This window comes from Schistocerca gregaria, chromosome 2 (assembly GCF_023897955.1).
Source record: "Schistocerca gregaria isolate iqSchGreg1 chromosome 2, iqSchGreg1.2, whole genome shotgun sequence".
NCBI lineage: Eukaryota > Metazoa > Arthropoda > Insecta > Orthoptera > Acrididae > Schistocerca > Schistocerca gregaria.
This window is the reverse complement of record NC_064921.1, coordinates 479,601,091-479,626,450: the sequence shown is the minus strand read 5'-3', so window position 1 is coordinate 479,626,450 and position 25,360 is coordinate 479,601,091. Positions and strand designations below refer to the sequence as shown.

General features: G+C 38.4%; 1 protein-coding gene across 1 annotated transcript; it reads left to right on the top strand.

Moving 5' to 3' along the window:
- Positions 1-14,176: 14,176 nt before the first annotated feature.
- Positions 14,177-20,765, top strand: LOC126327275 (40S ribosomal protein S26). Its single transcript, XM_049995874.1, has 4 exons — positions 14,177-14,284; positions 14,877-15,054; positions 17,190-17,320; positions 20,691-20,765. Exons 1-4 carry the CDS (start codon positions 14,282-14,284, stop codon positions 20,724-20,726), a joined length of 348 nt encoding a protein of 115 aa, XP_049851831.1. The 5' UTR covers positions 14,177-14,281; the 3' UTR covers positions 20,727-20,765.
- The last annotated feature ends 4,595 nt before the right edge of the window (positions 20,766-25,360 follow it).

Below are 25,360 nucleotides of genomic sequence, written 5' to 3'. Positions count from 1 at the left end.
ACGCAGAAGAAGAAGTGACAAGTAAGAAAAATACAGTTAATACTTAAATTAAGGTAGCTCGCTGCACAGCAGACGTGAAGCAGACGGCGGTTAGGGCTTCTGGATTTTCCAAATCCTCTGTAATAATTGTTCCAATCAGACAAACATTATCCCCTGAAAAATTATTATCCTGCAACCTACATACTTTTCAGTTGTTTTTTCTATCCCCATTCAGTCTGATGTATCGTTTATCTTGGCAGTATTGGCAATTCATCACATCTCCTTCTCAGCTATTTTCATTCATTCCAATTTTATAGTTATCACTATTATACCTAGACTATTCATCCACCCTCATTCTTTTAATAGATCCAAGTGTTCTAAATAATATAATATCATGTTTACCTTCTTCCATTCCTTGCCAAACATTTTCACTCTAAGAGAGGCTGGCATACAGCTAACCAGTACCTTCATCGGATGTACCTCACTACTGATTAATATCCACCCTAGATTTTGTTATACAGGCTCTGGTTGCGCAGCAGTTCTAACGTTAATTTCTGCAGCTCGCCTTCCAATTCGTACATGTTAAACTCTCTTGCTGAGGTCTTTCCAGTGTATGAATTACTTAGTATATAAAACACTCCACTTGTGGCCTCACGTTCCAAATGTCCTATCACAGATTTTACTCTCCTCTTGTGGTCTGATGAGGTAGGTAAAGTGTCCTCAATTGTTCTCAAGAAAATGGTTGGACTGAATTCTGGAAAACTATTAGGTAAGTGGCTGCCACTTTCTATGTGGAGTTCCTACCACCAATCTTTGGTAGCTGGGACAGTTATTAATTCAAGTTAGCTAGTACAATTTCTATCCATGGCACTTTCCCATGTATTCGGTTTAGAACTTACAGAATTTTCAACTATGTTAACCTTATCATAGTTTCTCTAGAATTGTAGGTGAAGTTAGTTACTCATATAATCAGTAATAGTTCCGCCAACTGGTTTTTTCTTCTACACTATAGATCTACTCTCAAGCACTTCATTCTGTGGCATATCTTGACACATCACTAGGACTCCCCTGTTTCAATTCAGCTATTAGTGTCGAATCTATTTTCACTTGCTTCTTAAATGAGTCAAGTTCCTCCTTTTCCTATCCTGTTTCCTCCTTTAGTATGGTAAAGCATTCATCCTGTCTTTTTTATTTAGGTCTAACTTTACTTCATCAATTGATTTGAGAAATTCTTTTCTAACCACATCTACATTATCATACACGTCTTGTGCAATATTTTTTTCAGTCACTTTCAAGGTCTATGAAGAGATTTACCTTTAAACTGAATAAATCCTCAGGTTTTTTTTCGTTCGTTACATAATTGTGAATCTCAAGTTGAACACTGAGTCCTGTTATTCGTTCTGTCGCCTCTAACCTTATTACATGGTTATCATTTTCTTTATTTCTCTAATTTTGTCTTTTAATTCCTAAAGTGTTCTACATCTCCTTCCATTTTTGTCTGATAGCTTGAAAACTATGTTTCCAGAAAACCCTATTTCGTTTTATCACAGAATCCTACAATTATTAAAATTCCTATAGTCATATCATTGTGTTTCATAATCACTCTAAATTATTTCAACTACAATGTTTCCTACTACAACATCAATATCTTCTTGAAAATGGTCCACTTGTTAGATGTTTAATTGGTGTTTGATTAGTTTTGACATTGATAACAACCATGGCTCCAGTTTCCTTCTTGTCGTGGCTGCCCTCCGCTGTCTGGCCTCCTCACATTTTCTCAATGAGTGCTGCAAGCAGAATGTGTATACAGCTCTAACTCACCAAAGTCGATTCTGATGCCCACAGATGCAGGACATCTGCCCCCATTTCTATGTAGGTTGTGAGAGGCTTCTCAACATCCACAAACAAAAATTTTTTGGCGTACTCAGTCTTCACACTTATAGCAATGGCGTTATCTGCTTATTTCTGGTTCTCTTCTTTTGGTGTCCTGGCATCTTGGTCGACATGATGTGGTGATATTAGCATTTATGAAGTTGCATTCTCATCAGATATATTGGATAAGGCTAGTAGTATCGATCTTAGTTAGACAGATGACTGTGTGCCACCATATAGCAACACCACATACCTAGTAGTTTCCTTTACTTTCAGGGTTGTCCTGATGTTTATTATTATTTCACTATCGATTTTCCAATAAATTATACTTCAGTTGCAGGCTCGTTTTTTTACAAGTGCGAAGCGAATTGAAGCTATTTTCTGTAACTTTCTAAAATGTTTTGTCAAAATTGATCACAATTGCTAAACAAACAACTGTCCAGAAAGCTATCGATCATGAACAGTACCCAAAGATATTATTGTCCATTAATCTTCATAATTCTCTCACATACAGATAAGAATGCTATTACTGAATATCAGTCACAATGTAATAGTTATTTCTTTTTCATATGGTATTCCTTCAAATACGACTTTGTGAATAAAAATTAATTGTATCAGCAGCCATTAACATTCAGTTCAGAACTTTTACACATTGTTATTACATACTGGTACAAAATAATGGATATAACGCTATGTATGTTTCACATATTTTAATGTACTCTCGTTAAGGTCAGGTAAATGACTGTTAGAATTCCAATATAGATTCACTTCATTTTTACACAGTATTATTATTATGGAGTTCATGCCAGTGTAGTGTTGTATTTCTGCCAAGCGCTGACTGTCAGCTGACTTTGTGTAGTGATCTGCCCTACTCCTAACCAAAACAGTAGGTGGAAACTGGACCACTTTGTCAGGAACATGTTTACTCAACATGTAACAAGCAGAAGAGACAATGTACTTGAAGATAACTGTTCACAATAAAACGACGTATTTATAGAGTTAAATAGCTTCTTATTACTCGCTGTCATTCAGTGTTTCATTTAAGAAATTTGAAACACTACAATGTATGTTCATCGCAACACTACACTTGTTCATATGTATATGACACATAATGCTAATTCATTCTGGCCATCAAATTATGTCATGTCACGGCATCATCACACCAGGGTATATTCACATTGTCCATGTTAGTTCAGTGAGCCCAGTACCAAATGGTGAAAATGAGGTCTGAGTTGCCTCCCATGATACAGAAAGTCAGAGTACAGTATTGAAGTCGAGGAATTAACAACGATAAAGTTTGTTAGTGGACAAAGCAAATAATGTATGTTCTCGATCAATGTTGCTTAGGAAAGTACTGAAAAGTAAAACACCATTTCAAAATGTTGACATTTATTTTCTAGTGAAAACATATACATACAAACACATGGAACAATATTTATAAGGGAACAAATAGAGCCTGCTGACTTATATTTATCTACTTACATAACTAACAACGTCTTAAACAACAGCGTTTTCCCCCTTCACTACAGCTGAGTTTTTCACTTAACATGTTATTTAATCAAAATTGCTTCATCAACTTGTGTTGTTTATATTCAGTCTAGGCATCAGCTCTGGTTTCTGATAGTAAAAACAAAATAATTTTCTGCTTCCAGATATCTAACCTCACTTGTGGAGGAACACTCAATGAATTAAATATCCAAGTTATAATGGAACACTTACAGTCCGCACGAAAATAAAGCACAAAATCCTCTATCACATGAGGGATTGCGAAGAAAGAAGATTGATTCCCAATGTTAGGAGAGGACGACACAATCAAAAGTTTTTTTTTTTACCTTGTAGTTACATGACATGACATGGTTGTCCAGTGATGGCCTGTGTTAATGCCGCCATTTAATTTCCATTGTGGAATGTTTTGTCGCGACAGTATGTGATGTGACATGATGTGACATATAGAGTGAGTTGGGCTTGTTTGACAGCTGTGCTGTGTTGTCATATTGAAGGTTCTGGTTTGTGTATAATAGTCTTTGTTATGGATGGGCTTCTCTAGGTTTGCAGACATCTCATATCTGCGCAATTTCCAAGACACATGCTCTGATCTATACATGCATAAATCATGTTGCATGGGTAGATCACTGTGTGTCGACCTGCCTAAAAGAACAACATATGTTGCATTATTCTAACCTATTTGATAAAAGTGTAGCCATTAGACTGTGATGTCGGCTTCAGGACAATCTACACTGGCACTGAGTCACCTCACACCACCATTCCACCAAAATGATTCACACTATCTGGCAAGTCACACCACATGATTTTGCTTGTCACAGTATTGAATGGTGAATGTGAGGTTACTAGTTTAGATCTATATTAGAAAATATGAAGTATAGAGTCATAATTGAGCAACTAAAAGCGATAGAGTCTATTAATGGCCAATGGAAAACAACGTAACGTATGTTCTTGATCAGTGCTGTGTAGGAAAGTGCAAACATCTGGCAATTATGGACGCAATCTTGTAGAAATCTTATGAAACAATTTCAATGTGAAGGTATGTGGATCTGTTAAACCTGGCGCACTCTCATGCAAAGTTACCAAAAACATCTAGCAGCATAGTTCTGATAGCAACGACAGAAGTATTGTGTTGATTGTAGGTGCATATTATATTTACTGAAATGAACTGGCATCTGTAACCCGTAATAAATACATTAAAAAAGTTTTGCATCACCTCAGTTCCGAGACTTCAGGAACCTGTACAAAAAATTGGAATAGAGATCAACATAAACATCATTTCCACCCTTCTCATTGCTCTTGAAAACCACACATTGCATGTTGTACCACCATACAGCGAGACTTTCAGAGGTGGTGGTCCAGCTTGTTGTACAGACCAGTACCTCTAATACCCAGTAGCACGTCCTCTTGCATTGATGCACGCCTGTACTCGTCGTGGCAAACTATCCATAAGTTCATCAACGCACTGTTGGTAGATTGTCCCACTCCTCAATGGCGAATTGGCGTAGATCCCTCAGAGTGACTGGTGGGTCACGTCGTCCATAAATAGCCATTTTCAATCTATCCCAGGAATGTTCGATAGGGTTCATGTCTGGAGAAGTTACTGGCCACTCTAGTCGAACAATGTCGTTATCCTGAAGGACGTCATTCATAAGATGTCCACGATGGGTTGCGAATTGTCGTCCATGAAGACGAATGCCTCGCCAATATGCTGCCAATATGGTTGCACTATCCGTTGGAGGATGGCATTCACGTGTAGTACAGCCTTTGCCCTGCCTTCCATGACCACCAGCAACGTACGTTAGCCCCACATAATACCACTCCAAAACAGCAGGGAACCTCCACCTTCCTGCACTCGCAGGACAGTGTGTCCAAGACGTTCATCTTGACCAGGTTGCCTCCAAACATGTCTCTGACGATTGTCTGGTCGAAGGCATATGCGACACTCATCAGCGAAGAGAATGTGATGCCAATCCTGAGCGGTCCATTCAGCATGTTGTTGGGCCCATCTGTACCGCATTGTATGGTGTCGTGGTTGCAAAGATGGACCTCTCCATGGACGTCGGGAGTGAAGCTGCGCATCATGCAGCCTATTGGGCACAATTTGAGTCGTAACACGATGTCCTGTGGCTGCACAAAAAGCATTATTCAACATGGTGGCATTGCTGTCATGTTTCCTCAGAGCCATAATCCGTAGATAGCGGTCATCTGCTGCAGAAGTAGACCCTTGGGCGGCCTGAGCGAGGCACGTCATTGACAGTTCCTGTCTCTCTTTATATTCTCCATGTCTGAACAACATCGCTTTGGTTCACTCCTAGATGTCTGGACATTTCCCTTGTTGAGAACACTTCCTAGCACAAAGTAACAATGTAGGCGCGATCGAATCGCGGTATTGACTATGTATGGTGGAACTACAGACAACACAAGCCGTGTACCTACTCCCTGGTGAAATGACTGGAACTGATCAGCTGACGGAGCCGCTACATCTAATAGGCGCTGCTCACGTATGGTTGTTTATATCTTTGGGTGGGTTTAGTGACATCTCTAAACAGTCAAAGGGACTGTGTCTGTAATACAATATTTACAGTCAATGACTGTCTTCAGGAGGTCCGGGAACTGGGGTGATGCAAAACTTTTTTTTGATGTGTGTATAAGGCAATTTCTTCATTGGCAAATAAGGACATTGTAATTGTAGCAAGAATACCACATAGATACGATTTCATGCCTACTTCCTCTGTGAATTCTGAATTTAAATAGCCAAACAGGCAGTTTCATAAAATCTGTAAAATGTACAAAAATGTCAGTTTCTTTAGTGTTGACTTTCTGCCAAGGTAGAATTATACAAAACATGGAATGCATCTGAACTGAAGTGGCAAAAAATTACTCAGTGAAAAGATAACTTAACATTAAAAATATTCAACTGGCAAGAAAAGAGTCTGTACAAACTTGCCTCCCAGTGAGGTATCCATGAAGAGAACAGCTGCCATAAACACCAGTGAACAACTGTAATTCAAAAAGCAATGGTACAGAAAACACAATGCCAGATGAAGTGACAACAGAAATAAAAACAACAGAAGCAGTAGTTCTAAATGAAATGGAGAAGTTTATAAAAACTGCAATTGTTGTGGTTGGCAGGAGCGCCAACACCGTGTTACTAGAGGAGGCCGAAAGGCACTCGTTTTAGCTCACGCAGGCTGGTGTGAGGTCTGGAACAGGACAAGGAAATTACAATTTAGAAAAACGGACGTAGCTGGTGGAATACTTAACTTTAATCCATTAATGACGAACGTCGGTCTTGACGGTACGTGATTCAATATCAATAATAACTGATAATGGCGCCTTGCTAGGTCATAGCAAATAACGTAGCTGAAGGCTATGCTAACTATTGTCTCGGCAAATGAGAGCGTATTTCGTCAGTGAACCATCGCTAGCAAAATCGGCTGTACAACTGGGGGGAGTGCTAGGAAGTCTCTCAAGACCTGCCGTGTGGCGGCGCTCGGTCTGCAATCACTGATAGTGGCGACACGCGAGTCCGACGTATACTACAGGACCGCGGCCGTTTTAAAGGCTACCACCTAGCAAGTGTGGTTTCTGGCGGTGACACCACAGCAATTACAGAAGAAGCATCTGCCTCAGTGCCAACAGAAACAGCTGAGCTGCTTTCAACATCAGGAACATCAGAACAGCCACCAACAGTAACTACAAAAGCTACAGTTTCAGCAATATCTACAGCAATACCACCAACAGAGAGAAGACATTCAGAACAGAAGCAACAGGGCCAAATATTGTGCACAAGAGGGAAATAGTACCACTAGCCCGTTTGAATATCTTTTTAGTCGGAGGCAGGCGGAAGGAGAGATATGCAAGATAAAAACTATGTGTCAAAATAATATTTTAAGTGACACAATTAGTAATTTAGATGCCAGTGTAAAGTTGCCATCTCTGTTTACAAAACACTACAAAAGCAAATCTGCGTTAAAGAGGCATTCAATGTAGTTGACAGAAAAATAACAGATAATGGTTATAAAATTAAATTGCTTGCCAAAATGTGCAATATGCTTACAATAAATCAGAGAAATATGATTTATTATTAGTGACTGACATGCTAAATGTTTTATTGTGACAGAGCATGACTAACGAAAAATTAAATAAAGGTGTGTAATGTAAAAGGATATAAAAAATGGCACATTGCTGCAGAAGTAAACACAAAAGTGGCAGTGTAGCTATACATGTTTGACAGTAATGTATCTGAATGTACTACATATCACGTACCTAGCTCTGCAGAACTATTGATTAAAGCAGCAGCTGTTCAAATACATCTCCTAGGAAAAAACTGTCTTGTGCTCGGTATGTATCGCTCACCAACCACAAGAGTGGATAGGTTCCTCTTAGAATCTGAGATAATACTAGACGGAATTATCAGATATTCACTCTTTTTATAATAGCTGGTGGTTTTAGTATTAGTACAATGACAAAAAATATTTTTGCAAAAAGATTCGTTGATAGCTTAAGCTCATTCAACCTGTAGACATACATTAAGATGTACAAGTGCTGTAGGCACAATCACATATCATGTTATCAGTAACATACCTGAGAACAGATTGATTGTACAGATCATAAAAACAATAACTGCTGACCTTTATGGGCAGTCAACTGAAGTGCATAATAATGTCATTATCAGTGAAGATACAGTTATAGACTTGAGACAGACCAAACCAGGCAATCTAAATACCTTGGAAGTTTTACTGAAGAAAGAAAACTGGGAGGGGGTTAATGCTGAAAAATGTGGAGAAGGAAGCTATTGATCATTATATAAATGTTAGCTGTCCAAAAGTATCTAGGGAAGTACAAAAAACCTCAGTAAAGGGTGGATTGCAGCAAAAATTATTCAGAGTAGAAAAGAATTAAAAGAAATGTATAAAAATAGTCAGTAGGATAAATGTTTAGCAGATGTTAAGGTGTACAGCGTCATTAAGAAAGCCAACAACTGGGTGGTAATGTGATAAAAGTCAGCTGCTATCAGCAAAAAACTGAAACCTCATCAGATGTCTCCAAAACTATATGGGAACACACAAACATAAGCAGGAGATTAACTCATGTAAATATCGCACTTACAACGGAAGGAACACGTCTTAATGATCTGCATGAAGTATCTGATATTTTCAATAAGTACTAGACAGATGTTGAGGATAGGCTGATCAGAAACATAACATCGAAACAGCAGATAACGTAAAAAGCTCCAAGACAGTAACTGATTGTAAATTCCCACCACCTTGAGATGAGCCAAATGTCGTAAATATAATCAGACCCTTAGAAAAGAAAAATTCAGAGAATAGGATGACATACCTCCTAAAAGAAGTAAGTATATTTCTAAATTCACAAGTAAGCCTCTACAGTCCTTATAAATCAAATGCTACAGGAAGAAATATTTCAAAATTTCTGAAAGAAAAGTAAAGTAATTCCCATATACTTAAAAGGGGAGACAAAGGGAATTACAGCAACTGCAGACCTATTATAGTCACATCTGTACTGTCCAAATAATTAGAAATAGATATAAAGGATATTATAGTAACTTTCATAGAGAAATGTAAGATAATAAATAGTGCACAGCATAGTTTCAGAAAAGTTCGATCTAAAAAGGCAGCAGCGGCATATTTCACAGCTTATATAGTCAGCGCAATGGCAGAACAGGAACAAGTTTGTAGCTTATTCCCTGACCTATCAAAAACTTTCTACTGTATATATCACAGAGTCCTGTTACTAAAACTAAATTAATATGGCAGAAGAGGCAGAGCAAACCATATTATAAACACATTTATCGAAAATAGCCAACGATGTGTAGATGTAAAGTATAGAATGGGTAACAGATTGAAAACGTCTTCTCAGCATTCAAAGAGGTAAAATATGGTGTATCGCAAGGTTCGGTATTGAGACCATTAATTTTTATTGTATGTGTAAATGACATGCCAGAAACTGTAAATGAAACACTGTTGATGTATGCTGATGACACATCTCTACTAATCAAAAGTAAATTTGTAAAGGACCTTAAAACCAGTTTAGAGGTGGACAGGACACACATAATATTTTGGAGGTGTAACATTTTCATAAATGGAAGTACAACAGCTTACATTGAAATACAAGCAAATATGGCTGTCAAAGTAGGTTATCTTGATATCCAGAATTTCAAAAGTTCACTGCAAAACGTTTCTGCACTTGATGGCGGACAGTCTCATGACATGGAAGACTCATATGGAAAAACATGCTCAAATATTAGTACAATATATTTCTCATGAGAAAAATGTCACGAACTGTTTTCATAACACTTTGCTAAAAATGTATTATGCTCTAATTTACCCACCTATCTCTTATTGTATACCTGTGTGGAGTAGTACAACTAGTATACACACAAGCAGATTACTTAAACTCCAAAAGAAAGTGATTATCTGCATTGGAAACCGGTCCTGCCGAAATATATTCAAACAATAGAAAATATTGACAGTGCCTGCTCTCTACAGATATGAAAAACTTATGTGCCTGAAAGTATATTCGTGGTGTTTCACTAAATGTGTTTGCCTCTGTAAGTTACGAAGTAATAGGCGACGGAAATATTTATTGAGGTAAGCCACCACAAGAAACGTTACATGTCTGCAGAGCTATGAACATAATTGATTGTGTTATTATCCAAATACACTCCTGGAAATTGAAATAAGAACACCGTGAATTCATTGTCCCAGGAAGGGAAAACTTTATTGACACATTCCTGGGGTCAGATACATCACATGATCACACTGACAGAACCACAGACACATAGACACAGGCAACAGAGCATGCACAATGTCGGCACTAGTACAGTGTATATCCACCTTTCGCAGCAATGCAGGCTGCTATTCTCCCATGGAGACGATCGTAGAGATCCTGGAAATAGTCCTGTGGAACGGCTTGCCATACCATTTCCACCTGGCGCCTCAGTTGGACCAGAGTTCGTGCTGGACGTGCAGACCGCGTGAGACGACGCTTCATCCAGTCCCAAACATGCTCAATGGGGGACAGATCCGGAGAGCTTGCTGGCCAGGGTAGTTGACTTACACCTTCTAGAGCACGTTGGGTGGCACGGGACACATGCGGACGTGCATTGTCCTGTTGGAACAGCAAGTTCCCTTGCCGGTCTAGGAATGGTAGAACGATGGGTTCGATGACGGTTTGGATGTACCGTGCACTATTCAGTGTCCCCTCGACGATCACCAGAGGTGTACGACCAGTGTAGGAGATCGCTCCCCACACCATGAGGCCGGGTGTTGGCCCTGTGTGCCTCGGTCGTATGCAGTCCTGATTGTGGCGCTCACCTGCACGGCGCCAAACACGCATACGACCATCATTGGCACCAAGGCAGAAGCGACTCTCATCGCTGAAGACGACACGTCTCCAATCGTCCCTCCATTCACGCCTGTCGCGACACTACTGGAGGCGGGCTGCACGATGTTGGGGCGTGAGCGGAAGACGGCCTAACGGTGTGCGGGACCGTAGCCCAGCTTCATGGAGACGGTTGCGAATGGTCCTCGCCGATACCCCAGGAGCAACAGTGTCCCTAATTTGCTGGGAAGTGGCGGTGCGGTCCCCTACGGCACTGTGTAGGATCCTACGGTCTTGGCGTGCATCCGTGCGTCGCTGCGCTCCGGTCCCAGGTCGACGGGCACGTGCACCTTCCGCCGACTACTGGCGACAACATCGATGTACTGTGGAGACCTCACGCCCCACGTGTTGAGCAATTCGGCGGTACGTCCACCCGGCCTCCCGCATGCCCACTATACGCCCTCGCTCAAAGTCCGTCATCTGCACATGCGGTTCACGTCCACGCTGTCGCGGCATGCTACCAGTGTTAAAGACTGCGATGGAGCTCCGTATGCCACGGCAAACTGGCTGACACTGACGGCGGCGGTGCACAAATGCTGCGCAGCTAGCGCCATTCGACGGCCAACACCGCGGTTCCTGGTGTGTCCGCTGTGCCGTGCGTGTGATCATTGCTTGTACAGCCCTCTTGCAGTGTCCGGAGCAAGTATGGTGGGTCTGACACACAGGTGTCAATGTGTTCATTTTTCCATTTCCAGGAGTGTAGTTACAGCAAGAAGATACAGTTTTTAAAATGGGACAATAGTCGTTTCTATCATTCACTGGAATCAGTAACACCATCAATTCCTATCACTTTTAGTTTGGTAGCTACAGCCCTTTAAAGTTTCAGGAACAGATACCACACGCTGTACACAGTACATGGCTGTGTGGTGGGTGATGGTTGTTCTGGCGGTGGGAAGATGATTTAAATGAGATGTTCAAATGTCTGTGCATGTTTCTGAATGCACAATTGAATGCGCCTTCTAAAGGATCTGTGGACCAGATGTAACATCGCTGGTGTCACGGAGAAACAGACGTCCTCAATGCGCCGTTTTAGATCATCTGGGGATGTGAGTTCAGTGACATAAGCACTATCCTTTAGATATCCCCACAAAAATAAATCTAATAGTGTTATACTGGGCGACCTTGCGGGCCATGAATGAGCACCATGGCGCCCCAGTCACCTTCCTGCAAACCTGTTGTTTAGTTCTTCCACAACAGCAAGTACAGAATGGGCTGGGTGACCATCATGCTGCATCCACATATGGACTCTCATGTGTAGACACACATGTTCAAGGAGACCACCCATACTGTCTACTATAAACACGCGATATAACGCACCAGTCAGTGTACTTGGAAGTAGTATGGACTGATGATTTCATCCCCAAGGATTCCACACCATACATTAATAGACCACGTATGTTGACAGTCGACAGGTGATAACCACCAAGGATTGTCTGCGGCCCAGTACTGCACGTTATGGCGATTCACTGCACCATAATTTGTGAATGTGAACTCATCGGAGAACATAACACCTTGAAAAGATTTCAGTGTGAAATTACACAAGGCCCATTCACAGAATGTAATTCAGGTGAAACCTGTGGCCGTGTACTACCTGTATACACCACGCAGATGTCAGACTGACAACAGCGACCGCATCACCCACCACACAACCAGCGACCACATCACCCACCACACAGCCAGCGACCGCATCACTCACATTATGTACTGCGTGTGGTATCTGCCCCTGAAACTTTGAAGGGTTGTAGCTCCCAAACTAAAAGTGATAGGAATGTAATTTAAATTCATGTACACACAGCTGGTGTTACTGATTCTGGTGAATGATAGAAATAACTATTGTTCCATTTAAAAACGGTGTCTTTTTGCTGTAACTCTTTGGATAAAAACACAATAAACTATGTTCATAACTCCACAGACAGTATAACATTCCTTATGGTGACATACCCTAATAAATATTTCTGTTGCCTATTACTTCATAACTTACAGAGGCAAACACATATAGTGAAACACCATGTACCTACAAGTGTGGTGAGAAAAAATAAATATAACTGTAGTTCTAGGTATAAAGATAATATAGTCACATGTATTCAAATAGACTTACGTGACAAAGAACTTACAATAGTTGGATCTGTATTACATGTCAAGCATCCAAGCAGTATCAATAACTTAAAAACACTGTATGCTTTCAAACAAAAACCACAGATTAGATTAGATTAGATTAGATTAATACTTGTTCCATAGATCATGAATATGACACTTCGTAATGATGTGGAACGTGTCAGGTCATCTGGTTTAAGTTTATTGTTACAGTGGAAAGGAGTTTTTAGATACAAGTGTACTAGTGTAAATGAGTTTCTTAGATGCAAGTATACAACATTCTTAAATAAGAGATTCTTCTGCAAACTCCATGTAAATAATATAAAGACATCGTTCTGTCACTGTATGTAAGCACAATTGTATATATTCCTTTGACCTCTTTCTGATAAGTGTAATTTTATTTGAATGGTGTAAACTCTTAATGTCTTTTACAAATATCTGAAAAAATGTAAATATCTAAATTTGTTATGTACACAGCAAATATTTTTAACACATCCATGTATAACATGACATATAAAGTATCACTGCCAAAAGGGATCCAAGAGTAAAAAATAAATAAATAAATAAATAAATACACATTTTTTGCTAGCGAAGGTAGATACATACAAACATAACGAACGATATTTATAAAGGAACTTGTTACCATAACCATTACGTTTTTTATTTTATTTAACTAATAATGCCTCGAACAATTGTATTTTTGGCACCCTTGGACCTCAGTTGTTTAATCAGAGCTCACTTTTTCTCTTAAAATGTTATTTAATGAAAATTGCTTCACTATTTATGTTCTTATTTGCATACTTAAAACATAACAATTTTACGATTACAGATATCGGTGCCCACGTGGAGGAACACATCTGAAATTTGCCACAAAAGCATAACAGAATAATACTCGTATAGTAAAGGTTAAGACGAAACAAAGACACAAAATGTGGTACCACAACATGGGTGATGAAGATGAAAAAGAGGTTAACTTCCGATGTTAGCAGACGACGATTCCGTCATAACTTTCTCCCCGAGAAACCTTGACGTGACAGTCTACTGATAGCTTGTGTGGATATCAGCGCTTGAAATGCACTTTGTTTTCCTTGATGTGGCATGACGGCCAGTGTGAATTGTTGTTTCATAGTGTGCCTGTCCCATCGTTATTTCAGATTTATTAATAGACGTTACCACGTCCTCAGCTCCGATATTTCGTTATTATTTTTGACTCTTCTTGATATTATATATTGGTGAAAATATTTGTTTCCCGTCCAATGAGTTCCTTTTCCATAGAATTTCTTACCCTATCTATGCGACCATCGACCACGGCATGCGACCTGTATTGCAGTACCTTTGAGAAATTTTGTCTTCGGTGGGCTGTTTGGTCTTTGATATTCTTCGCTGTTGTATAGTGCGCGTGTAAAATTTGCTGTCGAAGAAAATGGTAAGTTACACGTGCGTCTTACATATGTTTGCGCTAAATAAGTAATTTGGTTTACTGATGTGAGTTTTTTTTTATTGTTAGTGTACGTGGTTAATTTTCTTTTCCCTGTCAGGAGAAGAAATAATATGACCATGTGCTTACGTGTGGTTGTTTAACCTCACAATAGTTAATCCTTTTCATTTGCGTATAACTTTTATCTCCAAAAATCATTTAATCCTCATTCAAAGAGGACAATTTTGTTACTAATTTGAAAGACACGTGTGATAGTAGTCATTATGTTATATGTGGGGCTGTAGATTTCTATGAAGGAATGGCCTGTTTCGAATGAACTTACACATACAATGCTAACATTTTTTTCGTATATAGACTTTTGTGATGGTATATTGCGGATCTTTGTTTCCCAATATCACTGCCGAAAGTGATCCTAAGCTGAAAAATAATTTATTTGGTAGTACTTGTAGTTAGTAAGTAGTAATTGCTCTCAATTTACTCATGAGATGTAAGGTATTTGATGTGTTACTGCTGGTAATGTATTTTAATACCTAGGCATTGTCCAATACACGCTGATATAAAACATGTTTTTCATTTCCAGACGTGTAAGAGAAGAAATAGTGGAAGATCGAAACATGGTCGAGGCCATGTGAATCCTGTTCGCTGCACTAACTGTGCGCGGTGTGTACCGAAAGACAAAGCCATAAAAAAGTTCGTGATCCGTAATATTGTTGAAGCTGCTGCCGTAAGAGATATCACAGAAGCTAGTGTTTACACAGGTAACTCGTAAACTTTTTTTTTTTTTTTTTTTTTTTTTTTTTTTTTTTTTTTTTTTTTTTTTTTGTGCGTACCATAATTGACGAAGCTGATCTTGACATTCCGGCTTATTGAGCCACACGGAACTCTTTTAAATGTTAGTATCTTGTGTGTTTTTGACAAGTGCCCAGGCCCATCTACACTGATAGTTAGGGCTCCCAAAATTTGCATTATAGCTTCATTGCTTATACGAGTAAATCGATAAGTAAATATTGCTAAATTTGTTTACTTCTGTAGATTTGTGTACATTATTTTGGCAGTTTATGGTTCCAAGTGGTAAATTCCTGTTGCGAATTTTATAGATGCAGTCAGCTGGGTCTCTTTCCAGGTATTCCTTTGGAAACTTACAGGAATTTGGATTTGTACAGGAAATAGGCTTTAGACTTCATTGGGATATGTGGTAACTTGTAAATACATCAAGTGGTAAAGAATGGCCTGTAATATTGAGGTATAGACTCGATTAGTGAACAGTGCTTAAAGAAGTGACCACTCAATAGAGTACTGCTTGTAGTGTTTACTAAACAGCTGTTCCTATGGGGTTTTGGCAGTAGTGTCACATTAGTAGTATTGATTTTGGATACAAAGCTAGCAATTTTGTTCTTGGAGATCTCTGCATATTAATATGAAAGGGGATTCCATTGTCACGGGTGGGACAGTTGCGCTAAGTTTTTCAACAGTCAGATGCTGATATAACAAAGTGGAAATAAAGTAGGCCTAAAGAGTGACTGGTTGCCTTACAAATAATTGCTTTACCTTTCCTTTAAATATGAATGTCAGAAGTTTACAAATTGAGCTGTTATTCATCTTTAAAACTTTGTAACGGGTGGGTCAGGAAATAGATGTAGCATTGAGTAACCACCAACATTTTAGAAGAAATCGTGAGTTGTGCACTTATTTCCTTTTGAAAATATTGAATTCACATTAATAAAACAATTATCTACATGACATAATTTCAACAAATATTAATTAGTAATACTTCCTTACAATTATTGCAATCAAAGGCTGTCACGGGTGCGGCTCATGTGAAGTGCAATCTGGTTTTTTTATTTTATGAAGTTGTAATTAGCATAATATCTGCACACACACACAAATTGTGAAGAATTTGAGACATTAGAACATTTTTAGGCCACGACTTGTAAAATTTTGAAATCTTGGTATCTGGATTGTATTGCTTAAAAAGAAAAGATGCTTCCTTAACTGTCATATTCATGTAATGTTTCTGCAAGCTAACTTTTTTGCCACATTAAGTGAAGCCAAAATTTGAATGTTGCAAGTAATTGTGACTGTGTCACTAGTCATAAATACAACTACTTTGTGCAGTGTGATGTTATAGCATAGTGGTCAGCATATAAACCGGGCATCTGGAAGGTTCAAATAGCGAGAAATGCGATCAAAAGACTTCATAATTTTTAATCAGTTAATTGGTTTTAATGTAATTCATTTCTAATGCTTTGCCCTTGGTTTTCATGGTTACATAGACTTATTTGCTGTTACTTTTCTTGTGACATAACCCGCAACTCCTAGCATCCAGTATAATCTAGATGTCAGGCAATACACCCTAAAGTGAAAAAAATTGTATAGAACCAAAGTACATATTGTAAGTTCAGTTTGTTTTCCAGTTTTTCATGGCAGGTCTGTTTTTCATGTCAAATCGGTGTTGAGGTTGGTGTATAAACGACCACTGTGAACATCCCTGCCCAAAACCCCCACAATTCCCTCAGCAGTCTGATACCTCTATAGTTGTGATACAGGTAATTTTATGTCAATATGCCCCACTTATTCTGTGGGACTGATCGGTATAGTAGTTCCTATGACAACCTCTCTGCTCAAATTGAAGGTGTTGTATCTGTTGTAACTGTTCCCATACAATCTCAATTTAATTTTTTATTACAGTATCTTTTTTCTGGTAAGACTGTTTATTTTTTATATAGTTTAGGTTTAGTTTGTTGTAGCATGACCATTTTTGTAATAAATTTTCTGTGGTTCATTTTATATTGTGCATCTTGTTTATTATGTATGTAGGATAGTGCTGTTATACTATTTTTAAATTTTGACTTAAAAGTTTAATTTTCTCTGTATCTGGTTAATATCTCAACAGCATATCAGCTACCAAAACTGTATGCAAAGCTGCACTACTGTGTTTCCTGTGCCATCCACTCAAAGGTTGTGCGCAATCGTTCAAAGGCAGACAGGCGCATCCGAACACCACCAATTAGGACATTCCCAAGGGTAAGTTTTCTGACTCAATATCACAGGAGTCATACTTTAATGTGTAGCATTCTATTGTTTCAGGAAGAATACCTCTGTTCTTAGTGTAATATTAATCTACATAGATATTACAGTTAGATGTACCATACACTTCTGCTTTTATTGCATCCTTTTATTCGGTTCATATTCCATAATTAGGTTGCTGTAAAACTGATCTGTTAGCATAGCTCATGGTCTAGGTGGGTTGGAAGATAAAAATTTTTTAGTTAATAAGGCTAACAACTGTGAATACATAATGCTACTGTAGAATACTTAGATGCATATTGTGGATATGTGTAACATATGAAATACATGAAGTGGGATCACTGCATGGCCTTATGCAATGAAAAATCTGGGATGGATTGTGAATGAGTTTGGTCTTAGCAGCAAGACTGTGTGTGTGTGTGTGTGTGTGTGTGTGTGTGTGTGTGTGTGTGTGTGTGTGTGTGTGTGTGTGTGTGTGTGTGTGTGTGTTGTCCGATTCAGGAGGCCTTTGGGCTGAAACTTGACTTGCGTAGCAGTCTTTTTGTTAGCCTGTCTGTGACTTACCTCCACTTCATGATTTGATAAACTAGTTGTATTCAGTAGTATTGCATCTGTATGTTAATGGTGGTAAATCTTAGATTTGCTGGGAAGATGGTATGAGGCACTCTTTATAACCAGTGTCAAGTATGACATTATTATGCAGCATGGAAAGCAATGCATTGTAGTTTTTTTCTGCTGAACTTTATTTACAGCAAAAGTATCTGTTTGTTGAATTGCAATAAAATTGGCACTCTGAACACAAAATTCAAAGAAAAACTAGTTTTCAGGAGATTGAAACTGTTTTCTTCATTGGGTCAAAGACAAACCCTAGATAGGAAGGGGTAAAGGAAAAGTTCCAGACTAATGAAGGCAAAACCAGTTTGTCAGGGAATGGAAGAAAGAGTGAATGTGATTGTTTGCTGCCTCCACACTGCTAATTACGCATTGAAGAGGAATATTATTAAACTTTGATAACTAGTTTACATAGTTTCCAGGAATGATTGCCTATGATTGGTAGTGCAAATTAAGGTAATGCTTATTGCGTTGCCATAGGGAACAGTTTTTCTGGTCTTGAATAAGAGAACAAAAGCATTGCAGTTTTGCGTGCCTATAGTCATATGGTTGTCTTAATTCCTCAGTTACATATTGTTGAAAGTTATTTGAAATTTTTGTTAGGACTTCAGATTGCTTCCAAATGAGGATAGTGGGAATTACATAACACATTGTGGGTGCTGATTTTCCTTTGCAGTAGTAATACACTCAGTGATTCAAGAACATCTGTAGGAAAGAATGCATGGTTTGGCTCTTAAGTTATCCATCAAGGAAAGCTTTAGTTAATTGTTGCGTAAGACTCTACACACAAGTGACAGCTGCTGAAACTCAGTTCACAAATTTAGTGTGTGCAATTTCTTCGGAGAAGTCTGTCATAGTAAAGACCAAGCACTACTAGAAAATACCAGAGGAAGTTGAACGTATTTGGATATATGACAGCATTGAGAGATAATCTCAAAAGTGCTTTATAGTTAGGCGATCCAAGGGAGAAGAAAACTTCTGTCTCTGACAAAGTGCTTTAGATTGCCAGACATGAAAGTCAGATGGCTTTGTCATAAAACAGCTTAGAGAAAGAAAGATATAAACACAAATTTGTGAATATCCTGTTCAGCTTATGTCATTGGATGGTACATCTATCCACTCAGAACACCCTTTGCTCGTGGAAATTTAAGATCAAGGAAAGCAGAGGTGTTAGGAGATACAAACTCTACCCCTTCCAGTTCCTGATATTTTTGACCAGCATAGCAAGTGTGTATCTGGGTTGTGGGGGAAAATGTTTTTCCCATTGTCTTATGCAGTGAGGAATAGTGCATGAAGACAACATGGCTGGTAACTAAAGTTAGTACTTTAATTTATTAGTTGTAACTTAATAAATATTTCTTTTGTCATTGCTTTAGTGAACACTGTAAACAATATCCATAACTTGGGCCCACAGTGATATGGTCACTATAGTTGCAAGTTCGATATGTATTGTTGCGGTCCTATGCATTAAGTAGGCAATCATTCTTGGAAATTACTGTAGTTTACACTGTGTATGCTATGAAACTGGATATTGGTAACTTCAAGAATGTAGATTGAGCAAAAACTTCCTGAGACAAGACCTGTATGGTTGTAGTGGTAAGAATGTGGACAACAAGAAAAATGTGTAGTGTATATTAAAAACAAAGATTCCAAGACTTACCAAGCGGGAAAGCGCCGGCAGACAGGCACATGAACAACACACACACACACACACACACACACACACACACACACACACACACACACACACACACACACACACACACACACACACACACAGAATTACGAGCTTTCGCAACTGGCAGTTGCTTCGTCAGGAAAGAGTGAAGGAGAGGGAAAAATGAAAGGATGTGGGTTTTAAGGGAGAGGCTAAGGAGTCATTCCAATCCCGGGAACGGAAAGACTTACCTTAAGGGGAAAAAAGGGCAGGTATACACTAGCGCGCGCACACACATATCCATCCGCACATACACACACAAGCAGACATATTTAAAGGTAAAGAGTAAGGGCAGAGATGTCAGTCGAGGCGGAAGTACAGAGGCAAAGAAGTTGTTGAAAGACAGGTGAGGTATGAGCGGCGGCAACTTGAAATTACAAAAAAAATTACAAATTACAAAAAAAATTACTAATTTCAAGTTGACGCCGCTCATACCTCACCTGTCTCTCGACAACTTCTTTGCCTCTGTACTTCCGCCTCGACTGACATCTCTGCCCTTACTCTTTGCCTTTAAATATGTCTGCTTGTGTATGTGCGGATGGATATATCTGTGTGTGTGCGTGTGCGCGCGCGAGTGTACACCTGTCCTTTTTTTCCCCTAAGGGAAGTCTTTCCGCTCCCGGGATTGGAATGACTCCTTACCCTCTCCCTTAAAACCCACATCCTTTCATTTTTCCCTCTCCTTCCCTCTTTCCTGACGAAGCAACTGCCAGTTGCGAAAGCTCGTAATTCTGTGTGTGTGTTTTGTTCATGTGCCTGTCTGCCGGCGCTTTCCCGCTTGGTAAGTCTTGGAATCTTTGTTTTTAATATATTTTTCCCATGTGGAAGTTTCTATTTTATTTACAAAATGTGTAGTGTGTTAGTTAAGCAGCCATTTTTAAGTTTGTGTAACTTGTTGGCAATAATATCCTTACTGCTATTGTGCTCTGAATAATTTTGTGGTTCAGGTAAGTTTATTATTCGGTTTATTTATCAAACATGTCTTATCTTTAAATATGTCCTGTGTTTAATAATAAATGCATATTGTTGTTGTTGCAGGACATGCGACAAGGAGGCCAACAAGTGAGGAAGTGATGTGTATGAAGTTCAATTAAAATAAAATGGTCAACTTTTTTCCTTGTTTTTTTTCCCTCCCCCTTGATGTTATAAAATGTTTCCTTTCCATTGGATGTGGCAGTGTCCAGGGTATTACAAATGTACTGATGGGACTAGTCTCAAGAGCTTTCCCCTATTTAAATTTTCTGTCTTAGTTATTTAAAACTGAGCTGGACTGGTCAGCTATACTTCACAAGAATGTGATGTATTTACGTTTTTAAAGCTTTAACATGGAATTTTTGAACTGGGACCCTCCTGTACAAATTCAATCAAAAGGAAAGCATACACACAGATTTAAGGTACTAAAACGATGGATATGGATGAGCACAGAAAAACCACGATAATTTGGGACCAAGTAGAGCTTGAATATGGGAAAACTCTTAATTACACAAACTGACAATTTGGTAAATTTAATTTAAAAATATTCACAACGTAGACAGTGTTCTGTAGTAAACGTACATGTTTTCAGCAAAGGATTGATAGTTATTAGTTTTGTGAATGTATGTTATAGTCCTGCCACCTTCGTAGGTGCACATCAGTCGGTATCACCACATAGTGCAGTGCTAATTCCTCCATTCCATTGCTATGACTCATTTTGGTGGCACAAACATCCTTCGTTAACAGAACATTTACCATTCCTACATTAGCACTGTTGGTAACTTAATCATACTACTATTTGGGTCAACCACATTTGCATTTTCATATTCAGGTAGATAACAAACTTTTGTTTGTCAGTTTTATTATTTCCATTTGTATGTCTTTATATTTCTTTTAAAATGGTCCCAAGCTTCTGCAGTAGACAGCATCCTTCAATTTTTTTAGGGTAGCATGTATTGATTGGGTCTCATTTTCAACAAAGTGCAGAAGTGATTGCAGTAACTTACACTGTAAGTTTTCTTGGTTGGACAAGACAAGTATTACAGGATGATGAAAACTGCGTGAATGTCTCCTCTACAAAGTTCGTTGGATTTGCAGTGACATTGTGTACAGTAAGAACTTGCATTGAGTGGTGGAGCATACTATGTTAAGTATTTTTTTGTTTCTAGCACAAATTTGTCAAACTACTGCTTGAAAATTTTTCTATACAGAACTGCCAGGGCCAGTAGCTAGATTTTTGAACGTTGCTGGGTTGGCAGACTTCTCAGTTAATGACAGCAGCAATTTATGATCTTTAGAGACATTGTTGCAGTATTTCTTATAACCTAGAGTGGGAGCTTCATTCCTAGGTTGTTTTTTTGAAAGCATTTTATAATTGAGTCCTGCCTCATGAGTTATATGAACTTGATCCAGTGAGAGTTTTCTAATTTATTTCTTCTTGGATCCCTTTGAGAGTCCAGCCAGCAAGAACCGTTAGGAAAACTTTCTTCTCCTTCGAATTCTTATCGGGCTTTCATTAGCTCACTGTTGAGTAAACCACAAATAAAGGCCTTCACTAATCTCCTTGTAATCTGATGTTTTCATTGTTCTGCAATCCACTAATTTTGATCCTTTTTTTATTGTACAAGGTGATGTTTCAGTATATTACTACTGCTCTAGTTAGGTTCTCTTTTAGCATCGGTTACCTGCTTTTATTTCGTTTACTCAGCTCTGCGGCTATCTTTGTCTCCAAAGAAACAAATTTCATTTTCGGAGTCTACACTCATATAGGGAGCTGACATGTTGGGTGCGAAGGGATTACCTCACACTTGAATAATTAAATTTGTGCATTTAATGTCAGATATCAAAGTGCAGTAACAAGATTAATAACCACAACCAGCTTACCATTAAAAAAATTTCTTTTGTGCATACAATGAAGTAATTATTTGCAATAGTAAAAATTGTTTATGGAAAACCATTTTCTACCTTGAGCAAAATATGGATATTTTGTTTAAGGTCCTCAGTGGCCTGATGGTTCATATCATTGAATAAATTAACCTAAAATTCTTGGGGTGTGTGAGTAAAAAATAGAATGCTTTTAAGTATTCTTACTGAGCTCTGTGGTGAACATAAGAGAAAGTGAACTACAATAGCTTCCCTGTATGGAAGTGAGAACTGGACCTTCAAGGATAAAATATTTAGCAAATAAAGAGCAATTTAAATAGTATATTTGATATTCATCTAGGATAGAGTTTACAGATTGGAAAAGTTATGTTAAGTTTACACAGTATTACAAATTCAGAATATTGAAATCATAAAACTGACTGGGAGACTTGAGAATGATTTAAATCCATTTATTAGTAAGAGTCTAAAAGAAAAAGACCTAAGTATTTGCACCAATGGAGGAGGCCAAAATCCTGATGTAGAAAATGCCTACTAGGAGCAAATTGTGGGTCCTGGAAAATAATTTTGCATTGAGTTTTCATATTACAGGTATTAATATAGACAAGAGTTAAATTTGTGTCAGTAATTGCACACGCACTTTACTTAAAGCCAAGATAAAGAAATTTCAGGGCAAGAGTGACACTTTTTTAATACTGATTTTTTTTCCTTTCTAAATATGTAGGATTTCATTTTAACACAGAGCATATAAATGGGAAATGTAATACAGAAAAATGTGTAATATTGGAAGGTGGATGAGAGACAGTGTCAAGTATGCACTTTAGTGTCTTATGATTGACAGTGGTGTTAATGAATAGTATTTGAACATCACTTTTGCTGGATGCAGTTAGTCATGCCAGTTAGGGAGTAATGCACAACTGATTCCTGTTATAAAATTTGTGATTTGCTGTGCTGGACTTGATAACTTTTGACAAACTAAATTTATTTTGAACTTTCAAACAATGGAACTCCAGGATGGAATGACAGCAGTATTAAAAGGATTGCCTGCTGCTCACGGCATGAGATGTGAAGAGACAGACAGGCACAACAAAAAGATTACTAAATGCATGAGCTTCTGGTCAAAAGACAGGCCTTTTGGCTGGAAGCTCATAGGTTTATCACCCTTCTGTTGTGCTTATCTGCAACTCATTCCCTTCCACATAGTGAGTAGTAATCTAGCCTTTTCATAGAATTTTGACAACTGGAGCTGCACTAACCCTCATCACAAGTTTTCATTTTTTATTGGTCATGCAATTACACTATAGAGCTATAGTTACAGGTTAGGTAATATTTCATATATAATTAAATTTGTTGCAATATTTGTTACGAAATGGCACATTGAAGTTGTGGGATGCCTAACTGCTTCCAGGTGCAATAAGAATTTGATTTTCAATATTTCAAGAATTGAATTGCTAACAGCAGAAAGGAATCGCCCAAAATTTTCCAAATATGTTTTATTGTGTCGAGAGTAGACTTGTTTTACACCACAGCATTATAACCACTGATCTGTTTGGAGTCACTGTAAACAGCAGCACAACTCAATAGTAATTGTGTAATTTATTTTGTTTTGTGAATTATAAATTTCATCTGTAAATTATAACTGTTCGTGATGAGTTCAACATAAGAAGGAACTGGGTCGGAAGAAGTGTTAATCTAACAAGAGATACTATCAAGAAAGCAAAGGTTTTGGGAACAGAACTGGAAAAGGCAGTTTGTTCCAGCTAAATAGGATTGATATTACGCTGTTAATGAGCCAATAATACCTCCTATTGGAGTCTTTGAAGAAGGAAGACAAATTCAGTGTAGTTATGGCAAAGACTTGCCAGCTTACCATATGTTTAGTGATACTCAGATGACTTAACTCCTTAAGGAACCTGCCTACAAGCCCAAAATACCTTAAAAATGGATATGAAAGATCGTATTGTGGAAAAAATATGAAATTTTGGAATGACAATTTGATATGTGAAAGATGACAAAAGTATATAAACTTATTTTAATGTAGAGATGATAAAAATAAACTTGTATTCCACAAAGGTTACATGTCCAGTTGGAAGGGAAGAAAAATTGCCTTGAGAGAACTTACATCATTCACCTACTTTTCTACATAGCATATTCCTCACATCATGGTATGAGTTTCAATGTGCAGTAGTCCATTTGGTGGGAGTATAGCAATCTAAGAACTAGTTACTTCACTTCCACATCTATTGCAAAATGTGGTTCAGGTAGGAATTTCTTCATGGGGAGAAACATGAAAGTGTAATGGTGCATGGTCTGGACTGTATTATGATGGATGCTGAAGCACCTACCATCCAAATTTGGTGGTTTCCTCAAAATCAGGAGCAGCAACGTGAGGGTGAGCATTGTCATGTAGTTCGACACAATCAGCATCAATGTTCTGGCACTTCTCAGGTAGGGCACAGCAAAACTTGACAAGAATTTTAAAGAAGGTTGCAGCATTTGTTGTGGTCCCATGTTCAGCAAAGTCCACCAATATCACCAAGCATATCCCAGAACACTGTAACAAGCACTTTCTTAACAGACTGAGTCCGCAGAATGTTTTTTCGTACTGGGAACCAGCCCGTTTCCACCCCTAAGAGACCTGCTTGGTTTCAGGCATGTAGTGATATACCAACAACCCATCACCAGTGATGATTTCCTCTCTGGTAGTCTTGTTTATCCATGAGGTTCTCAGGCACCCAGTAAGCACAAAATTTATCCAATTTGTATGTGTCATGAACAGTATCATTCACCTGGAGATACAGTGCTACAGTCCATACAGCCATCCCCTTACATGCAATACACGTCCCTGTGAATTT